The sequence below is a fragment of the Coregonus lavaretus genome (genome assembly GCF_964263955.1).
Source record: "Coregonus lavaretus genome assembly, chromosome: 2".
In the NCBI taxonomy this organism is placed as follows: Eukaryota; Metazoa; Chordata; class Actinopteri; order Salmoniformes; family Salmonidae; genus Coregonus; species Coregonus lavaretus.
Window position 1 is genome coordinate 65,386,720 of NC_139989.1, and position 10,638 is coordinate 65,397,357.

The 10,638-nt window shown below is 41.0% G+C and overlaps 1 protein-coding gene across 2 annotated transcripts in view; it reads right to left on the minus strand.

Moving 5' to 3' along the window:
- The window catches only part of LOC311138415 (neuropilin-1a-like), a 93,501-nt gene extending 89,297 nt beyond the window's left edge, over nt 1-4,204 (minus strand). The window contains exons 1-2 of one of the 2 annotated variants that reach the window (XM_084173090.1): nt 3,635-4,204; nt 1,899-2,355 (exon numbers count right to left, since the gene is read on the minus strand). In XM_084173090.1, the coding sequence (XP_084029216.1) occupies nt 1,899-1,965 (67 nt within the window). In that variant the 5' untranslated portion in view covers nt 1,966-2,355; nt 3,635-4,204. Of the gene's footprint in view, nt 1-1,898; nt 2,541-3,634 lie in introns of those variants that run through there. The other variant, XM_084173091.1, reaches the window with a different exon arrangement.
- Nucleotides 4,205-10,638: the final 6,434 nt, after the last annotated feature.

The following is a 10,638-nucleotide window of genomic DNA, read 5'->3' on the forward strand; positions in this document are numbered from 1 at the left end:
AAATGCTAACAATTAGGTAGCCTATTTCCCCCAAATCTGAGAAATCGAGAGTTTGGGACTATATGGTTCTATCTACATTTTTGTCAAAATTTAGTTATTGACATAGCCTTGTTCTGTTCAATGTTCTCTACCTATATAGTACTCTAAGTACCCCTATTCATGTTGTTAACTTAAAAATAATGCAATATAACAATTGTTCATTCAATTAAAGCCAATTATCTCAGAATCATCTTATTTTCTGATAGAACCTTATAGTCCCAAGCTCTCGAAATGTGTTATCTATTTTAAATGTATTAATTTGCTCAGATGAGATAATTCACATTTTACAGGCTTGATGAAAAGCTATACAATTGTTCACAAACATTACCAAAAGTGTAATTAGTTGTATTATTCTTATTTAGTGTTATTATCGATCACTATTGGTGTTTTATGTTGGGGCATAACGGTTAGGATGAATATGTTAGTCACTTATAGCCCAAGTGAAAATTATAGATGTTCTTACTTTTACGCTTTAAAAATCTTAAATTCTGTGAAATGTCACCAACAGTAATTAGCTAGAACAACTCGTAATGACTAAGGACCATTAGACCTGCAGGGAGCAATTGATTAATGTAGCGGACGGAGAGTGGACGGGGAACAGCTACTACACTGTGGCTGTGCCGGGGTTTGGCTGAGCTTCGATAGGAATGGCCAATATGATGCCATGCGACTTGTAGATAATAAGCCAAACAATTCGAAAGTATTATAGACCCGAGTATTTCCCAGATTATCTGTGGGGAGCATATGTAGGCTACATTTATTTGTGGTTTGGGGGTATGAATACATAGGCCTATAACCAAATATATATGCCATCTATTTTCGTTTGCTGAGTAAACTTTATTAACGAATGATTCTCGCCTTATAAAACGTGTTTTTCTTTTCATACAGACCACTTCTCCAAGCTTCATAGAATAATGCGCCTTTCTTGTGTCTAGAGGCAAGCCACTTCAAGTAGCCCAAATTAGCCTCTCAGTTTATTTTAATGTATGGGTGCGCAGTCATGCGTTTGGATTATAACTACCATCTGCCATGTAAAGTAGGCTACTTGAAATTAGTTTTGAATAGGTTAGGCTACAATGCAATGTTCAAGAGAATGGGAAATATAGCTAGCAGTTCTTTCTTCGTCTTTCTATCGTTTTTCTCGTAAATAAGTTTGCTCATGGAAACGAAACAATACGCTAAGTGTCGCCTATATGCTACAGCAAGAAACAGCCTACTACTGTACCCAAACTTTGACAGACTCTTTTCATAACAGCCTACAAAAATATAAGAACCTGCACACTAAAATAATATGCCGGTGGCAATGACAGCACAAACCGGCTGGGAAGAATGACAGGTGAATGCATGGAGGTTTAAAGACTAATTTATCCTTAATGGTCCAATGCAGCAGTTTTAATCTAAATACCAAATCATTTCTGGATAACAATTAAGTATCTTACTGTGATTGTTTTCAATTAAAATTGTCAAAAAGAAAGAAAAAGAGCTTCTTAGCAAAGAGCAATTTCTCAAGCCAAATTTTGCTAGGACTGTCTGGGAGTGGTCCGAATGAGGAGGGGAAAACTGAAAACTGGATATTATTGGCAGAGAGGTTTGGAACTCTTTTTTATTGGTCTTATAACTAATTTACCGCCTGGTGATGTCACCAGACCTGCCAAAACTCCATCCCACCAAAACAGGCTGTCTTTTCAAAAAGCTCTTAGGCTACACTAAAGGGGTATTATCATCATTTTCACAATTTCAGAGTATTATTCCAACCTTATTGTGTGGACATGTATATACAAGCTAAATCATGTTTGTGGCTGCACTGGGCCTTTAAAACATCAGGATAAGTATCCCAGCATATAATAGCTGTCACTTACCATTTTTGAAAGCCTTAGCAACAAAGAAGATTCCCATTAAGAGGAACAGCACTAATCCACAATGCATCCTTGTTTTGTTAGAAAAATAATAATAGGAAAAACAAAAACAAAAAACGAACCTAAATAAAACTCATCCCAAGGTTTTTCAGGCCGTGTTAGTCTTCCTTATTTTCAAGTTTGGGTCCGAAGGAAAACAAATAAAGCAGAAGTGTCTTGACTGAAGCAGTTGAAATGTGTCTGGATATGTCTCAGGTTGTCCGCTGCATCCTGTCATTCAGCTCCGGTTTCCTCTCTCCTCTTCCAGTTGGGTTCCTCTCTCGAACGCTGGCGTTGCCATTTCCTCCACACAAGTAATCAGAGCCAGTAAAGGAAGAAGTAAAAATACAGGGCACCAGCACCAACAACTCCCGTTTCAACTCCTTGGAAAGATGACAAGGCAAGAGGTAATCCGTCGGTGCTAAATGGAAAGAAATATTGAGAGTAAGTAGCAGCAGTGGTGGTGATATTCGTTTCAAACGTGGGAAGATTAGCAAATCAAGCTCGTGTTGTGCCCCTTCGCGCTCTACTCATTCTCAAATCTGACAGGGCAAGAACTAGTAATACTAACATCTGGCGAAAGGCATTGCCATAATAGGGGCTTAAAGCGAGTGATACACCCCCTAACTTGAGAACGCTTTTCTTCCTTTGAAAGGGTGTGCTGCCTACCTCGCCTGGATGCTCTAGCCGAAATCTCAGAGAGGTCTCTGATTGGTTTGATTACAAATATGCAAAGCCCAACCTTTGGAGGCCCGGCTCTCTTTATTAGCGGAGGAGGTCTCCGCTCCTGCTCGGAGACTCACTCGACTCGCTCTCACTCGCAGATCACCAGCCAGACCTGAAAGTCACAGCGCACAGGCGCGGGCGCTGTCTCTCTTTCACTATCCCTCCCCTAGGAGATGGACTGTCACACTGTGTAACTGGCTACTGAATGCCACTAAACTCCCTAATCAACTACGCTAACAAACATCTCAACTGGAGAACAATAACATATACCACTGTCTGCCTCCGAAACTTGAATTGTTGTGTGACAAACGACCTCTCTCAAAGCTGCAATGCTAATTCTGAATTAAATTGAGCTCCCTAGGAGAGAATAGCCTCATTCCAATGCTATTTGGAATGATAATATGGAATTATCATTCTAAAGAAGCGATATTGATTTGCAATATTCCTAGATTTTTACAATGTATCTATTTTTACGCATCAATGGGCTATATAGATGTCCTAATCGTAAAAGCAGTTAAAGCATGAATCATGATAGAGCATTCATTAAAACGTCACATTGAAATGTTGGGAAAATCAATAGAAGTGCAAAGCATCAAGTAATTTGGCTTTTCAAACTGTCTGTCCTTATGGCACTGCACAAAATAAGGAATTGTATTCAATATGAAATGCTTTCGACAAGCTGCTATGCACACCAAGTCACATCTAGGATAAAATGGTGTGCAACTTCTCTGACACGAATCCAAGGGCGTCTAACATTCCTTACATGTGGAAATCTGAATTACAGAGTAATTCAACATTTAAAGCAATATGCCTATAGACACCACACAACTTGCCCATTCCCTGCGTTATATGCTGTTCAGAGAGATAATACTTAAATGAAGTGTATTTTCAAAATCATGTGAATGAAAGCTAAGAGCATTCTTCACTCAGTGCTCTCCATATAGCAAAATTGTTCTGCCTTCTCTGGTAATCACCTGTGTCTCGTAGACTCACTCACAACCCCATATGTATCCAATATCGAAGCGAAGCAGCTATCGGCAGGCTGACAGTAACCCCTCTCTCTTTCTCTGTATCAAATGCTCCAGACGTCTTTCCCAAATCCATAAACATCAAAATCACCACAGGAAAGGACAGGTCTCCACCGCTGATGAGAGAGGAAGTCAATTTCCAAGTGGTTTCCCAGTCAATCAATAGCTTGAGTACGCTTACGCCGGGAACGGTCCGGGGCAGCCCTGTAGTGCAACTCCTTCACCGCTCGGAGCAAAGGCACGCAGCCGCTGCGGATATCCCGGAGACACAACTCAGCGCATAGACAGCCACCTTTCCGCCGTCACAAGTAAGGAAAACGGGATTTGCGCTGACAATGAGCAGCCCTGCGCGGGTAAAGGACAGCCAGTCCAAAATATCACAACATTGGAGAAGATGTCTTCAGTATAGATCCTTGATTGATTATATGTATTGAATGCTTGAATTGAATGTAGGCCGATTCCTTATTGCTTTATCTGTACTACGCGTCAGGCACCCCTCTTGTTTCTGACTGCTGTGTTCGGCTACTGTAACGCTGCTGAGAACACAGGATTGGTTTGGAGTCTCCGGCTTCTCGAGACCAAGCCAGCCAATAACACGCCCCTTTACCAGGGGTTGCCTCAGCAATCGAGATGCAGATTAAACTGCCGGTACAGTCTAGACTCTGTACATACAGTTAAAGTCAGAATTTTACATACACCTTAACCAAATACATTTAAACTCAGTTTTTCACAATTCTTGACAATCAATCCTAGTAAAAATTCCCTGTCTTAGGTCAGATAGGAACACCACTTTATTTTAAGAATGTGAAATGTCAGAATAATAGTAGAGAGAATTATTTATTTAAGCTTTTATTTCTTTCATCACATTCCCAGTGGGTCAGAAGTTTACATAAACACAATTAGTATTTGGTAGCATTGCCTTTAAATTGTTTAACTTGGGTCAAACGTTTCGGGTAGCCTTCCACAAGCTTCCCACAATAAGTTGGGTGAATTTTGGCCAATTCCTCCTGACAGAGCTGGTTTAACTGAGTCAGGTTTGTAGGCCTCCTTGCTCGCACACGCTTTTTCAGTTCTGCCCACACATTTTCTATAGGATTGAGGTCGGGGCTTTGTGATGGCCACTCCAATACCTTGACTTTGTTGTCCTTAAGTCATTTTGCCACAACTTTGGAAGTATGCTTGCGGTCATTGTCCATTTGGAAGACCCATTTGCGACCAAGCTTTAACTTCCTGACTGATGTCTTGAGATGTTGCTTCAATATATCCACATCATTTTCCTTCCTCATGATGCCATCTATTTTGTGAAGTGCACCAGTCCCTCCTGCAGCAAAGCAACCCCACAGCATGATGCTGCCACCCCCGTGCTTCACGGTTGGGATGGTGTTCTTCGGCTTGTAAGCTACCCCCTTTTTCCTCCAAACATAACGATGGTCATTATGGCCAAACAGTTCTATTTTTGTTTTAACAGACCAGAGGACATTTCTCCAAAAAGTACGATCTTTGTCCCCATGTGCAGTTGCAAACCGTAGTCTGGCTTTTTTATGGCGGTTTTGGAGCAGTGGCTTCTTCCTTGCTGAGCAGCCTTTCAAGTTATGTCAATATAGGACTCGTTTTACTGTGGATATAGATACTTTTGTACCTGTTTCCTCCAGCATCTTCACAAGGTCCTTTGCTGTTGTTCTGGGATTTATTTGCACTTTTCGCACCAAGGTACGTTCATCTCTAGGAGACAGAACGCGTCTCCTTCCTGAGCGGTATGACAGCTGCGTGGTCCCATGGTGTTTATACTTGCATACTATTGTTTGTACAGATGAACGGGGTACCTTCAGGCATTTGGAAATTGCTCCCAAGGATGAACCAGACTTGTGGAGGTCAAAAAGAATATTTCAGAGGTCTTGGCTGATTTATTTTGATTTTCCCATGATGTCAAGCAAATAGGCACTGAGTTTGAAGGTAGGCCTTGAAATACATCACAGGTACACCTCCAATTGACTCAAATGATGTTAATTAGCCTATCAGAAGCTTCTAAAGCCATGACATCATTTTCTGGAATTTTCCAAGTTGTTTAAAGGCACAGTCAACTTAGTGTATGTAAACTTCTGACCCACTGGAATTGTGATACAGTGAATTATAAGTGAAATAATCTGTCTGTAAACAATTGTTGGAAAAATTACTTGTGTCATTCACAAAGTAGATGTCCTAACCGACTTGCCCAAACTATAGTTTGTTAACAAGAAATGTGTGGAGTGGTTGAAAAATTAGTTTTAATGACTCCAACCTAAGTGTATGTAAACATCCGACTTCAACTGTAGATCTGTGTCACAAAGGGGATTAGATTAGGACACATCTGAACACACCCACAACATTAGCACTGACAGTACAACTGCCATTCATTTTACTCATTCGGTACGTTCAAGGCTATTAGTCTTCTGAAGCTCTCACATTGAATGTGTTGAAATTCACATTTAATATTGACCTGCATCTTGAAGGGTCTAGTAGGGTTGAGACATGGGCCGGGGAGCACGCATAGGGCACACTCAGTCCTGTGAGTCAGGAACTTGCTTTTGACCTAGAAGTAGGCTAAACTAACCCTGTGCCATGATTTGAATAATGTCTTGTGAAAATAAAACAAATGTGAGTTACATGACAATTTAAACAAGCTGAACACAGAAGGTTCCAAAGTCCTTTGGAGATTGTTGTTCATTAACATATAGATATAACTCCCATTGTTGTCATATTTAAATTAATTGCATTAAAATGATATCCCGTCCTGATATTTAGGGGGTTGCTGAAAATATTGACTCAGACTGCATTCTCAACACACCAGGGTGGCACCGAGGTTGGAGGGTCTGTGAGACAGAGAAGGTGTCTTGGAGACAGCCTCCGATGGAGAGCTCACACGATAAGGTTAAAGCAGACACATTGATGGCTTATCACGTTTTTCCAATAAGCTCACGCGTGACAGTCAAGAGTAGTGCATTGTCTGGTGCGCAATAGTGTGACCGCAGTAACCAGAGTAGGGAAACCACACGGTAAAGGGATAGTTAATATCGCTCTCTCCGGCCTGTAGGTGGTGTGGAGGCATCTTGGGGAATTCCCTTATGCCTATAAGACTTCTATATTTACAAACAAGTGTAGACTTAAGCAATAAGGCCTGAGGGGGTGTGGGATATGGCGAATATACCACGGATAAGGGCTGTTCTTATGTACGACCAGTGGCGTGTATTCATGTATGCCAAGGGAAGCCAGGCTTCCCCAAAAATGTGTCCAAAAATAATAATTTAAAAAATCAAATAATTTCTGTGTTTCATAATTTTCCTTCAATTAGCAAGAGGCTGAATGTATCTCACAGGAGAAAGCATCCAAGCGAGCAAAACAGCGCCCCTCTGTCTCTCTACATGTAGGCCATCTATCTGATGCTGTCTGGTCCAAACGAGTATGCCATTGTTGCCGCCAGTAGCATTGAATGCAAGGGAAGCCAGCAAGCATTTGGCCTCCCTTGATAAAAAAAGTATACAAAATTAGTCAATCAGCATTGAGCTAAACTTAGCGAGCTCAACTGTAAATGGTCCTGGCACACCAAATAAAAGTGTCAAGGGAAGCCATCTTGGATTTGGTATCACTCCTGTCAAATCCCATTGAGAGCATACGTCATTGACAGAAAAACTTGAATTGTTGCATCTCGTTGTGTTATTGTCCTCCGGTGGTTAGCTAGCCAGCTAGCTAAAATTGACCCTTTCCATGGATGGAGATAGGGATTTGGACTTGTGGTTTTACCTAATTCTCCGTACTGGCCAATGATTATAACGGCGATTCTAACCCAACCATTAATTCATACATTGTTGAACCCCTGGCCTGAGAGGATGGAAGTTCAATATGTAGCTAGATGTAGAAGGTTAATGTTAACTAGCTAACGTTGCCCATTAATGGAAGTTAGGCTAATGAGCAAGCATTTTAGCCAAGTAGCCTAGAACAACAAAAAATAAAAGCGTGTACTGTATGACAGAGTGATAGACCGTGTCGTCAACAGTAAAAAGGGGAGGAAGGCATTGGCGTTTCCCTACAAGTAGGGTGAGTCAACATGTTTTTCTACTTGCACGAATGCGCACGCACGCACGCACGCACGCACACAAGCACACACACACACAAGCACACACACACACACACACACACACACACACACACACACACACACACACACACACACACACACACACACACACACACACACACACACACACACATACACACACACACACACACACACACACACACAGAAATCCGAACCATGGACAGCCACATCATATTTAGCTTACGCTGATTGGACTAAATTGTTTTTGGTATCTTTTAGTTAATCTTACTGTATTAGACTAAGCAGGTGATTTGATGATGTTGAAATGTTGAAGTTGAAATGGTGCTGGAATAGTGGAGGCAGCTCCTGTTTTCTTTGCCACACTCTAAAAAGAAAAGGTTCCTGGAGTATCCTTTAGGGGTTCTTCAAGTTGAAACTGTGGGGGAACCCCTATAAGTTATTTGAATAACCATTTAAAAGGGTTCTTCAAAGAACCCCTTTTAATGGATACTTGAAGAACCGTTTGAAGAACCTTTTGGTGTTAATTTGTGAACTACCCCCCCTCCCCTATTATTATTATTATTATTATTATTATTATTATTATTATTATTATTAATAATAATGATACAAATATGAATAACAATAACAACAATAACACAATATTTTAGTTCTCAGTGTTTATTATGATTTTAGTGGCAAAGCAGAAAAAAAAATCTAAATGAGGTAAACTCCCAGCAGAGCCCCAAGTCCAATATACAGTGAGGAAAAAAAGTATTTAGTCAGCCACCAATTGTGCAAGTTCTCCCACTTAAAAAGATGAGAGAGGCCTGTAATTTTCATCACAGGTACACGTCAACTATGACAGACAAATTGAGAATTTTATTTCCAGAAAATCACATTGTAGGATTTTTTATGAATTTATTTGCAAATTATGGTGGAAAATAAGTATTTGGTCACCTACAAACAAGCAAGATTTCTGGCTCTGACAGACCTGTAACTTCTTCTTTAAGAGGCTCCTCTGTCCTCCACTCGTTACCTGTATTAATGGCACCTGTTTGAACTTGTTATCAGTATAAAAGACACCTGTCCACAACCTCAAACAGTCACACTCCAAACTCCACTATGGCCAAGACCAAAGAGCTGTCAAAGGACACCAGAAACAAAATTGTAGACCTGCACCAGGCTGGGAAGACTGAATCTGCAATAGGTAAGCAGCTTGGTTTGAAGAAATCAACTGTGGGAGCAATTATTAGGAAATGGAAGACATACAAGACCACTGATAATCTCCCTCGATCTGGGGCTCCACGCAAGATCTCACCCCGTGGGGTCAAAATGATCACAAGAACGGTGAGCAAAAATCCCAGAACCACACGGGGGGACCTAGTGAATGACCTGCAGAGAGCTGGGACCAAAGTAACAAAGCCTATCATCAGTAACACACTACGCCGCCAGGGACTCAAAATCTGCAGTGCCAGACGTGTCCCCCTGCTTAAGCCAGTACATGTCCAGGCCCGTCTGAAGTTTGCTAGAGTGCATTTGGATGATCCAGAAGAGGATTGGGAGAATGTCATATGGTCAGATGAAACCAAAATATAACTTTTTGGTAAAAACTCAACTTGTTGTGTTTGGAGGACAAAGAATGCTGAGTTGCATCCAAAGAACACCATACCTACTGTGAAGCATGGGGGTGGAAACATCATGCTTTGGGGCTGTTTTTCTGCAAAGGGACCAGGACGACTGATCCGTGTAAAGGAAAGAATGAATGAGGCCATGTATCGTGAGATTTTGAGTGAAAACCTCCTTCCATCAGCAAGGGCATTGAAGATGAAACGTGGCTGGGTCTTTCAGCATGACAATGATCCCAAACACACCGCCCGGGCAACGAAGGAGTGGCTTCGTAAGAAGCATTTCAAGGTCCTGGAGTGGCCTAGCCAGTCTCCAGATCTCAACCCCATAGAAAATCTTTGGAGGGAGTTGAAAGTCCGTGTTGCCCAGCGACAGCCCCAAAACATCACTGCTCTAGAGGAGATCTGCATGGAGGAATGGGCCAAAATACCAGCAACAGTGTGTGAAAACCTTGTGAAGACTTACAGAAAACGTTTGACCTGTGTCATTGCCAACAAAGGGTATATAACAAAGTATTGAGAAACTTTTGTTATTGACCAAATACTTATTTTCCACCATAATTTGCAAATAAATTCATTAAAAATCCTACAATGTGGTTTTCAGGATTTTTTCTTCTCATTTTGTCTGTCATAGTTGACGTGTACCTATGATGAAAATTACAGGCCTCTCTCATCTTTTTAAGTGGGAGAACTTGCACAATTGGTGGCTGACTAAATACTTTTTTCCCCCACTGTATATCATCTGGCGTGTTGATGTTAATGTGTCGATGTTCTCCCCATCCATAGCCAGATTGATTTTGCATTGCATGGTGATCGAACAGGTTTTCTGTTATATTCATCAGAGGTGTAGAGAGGGTGAAGTCTGTGAATCCCCCAAAATTGTAATTATACAGATGATTAACAAAACATGCACACGACAGAATTCATACCTTGGTTTTTGTGGTAAAAGTGAATGAAAAAAACTATTTTGATAATGGTTTCCATACACATTAAGTGAGGGAAAATGTTTTTTGATCCCCTGCTGATTTTGTACGTTTGCCCACTGACAAAGTCTATAATTTTAATGGTAGGTTTATTTGAACAGAGAGAGACAGAATAACAACAACAAAAATCCAGAAAAACGCATGTAAAAAATGTTACGAATTGATTTGTATTTTAATGAGGGAAATATGTATTTGACCCCTCTGCAAAACATGACTTAGTACTTGGTGGCAAAACCCTTGTTGGCAATCACAGAGGTCAGACGTTTCTTG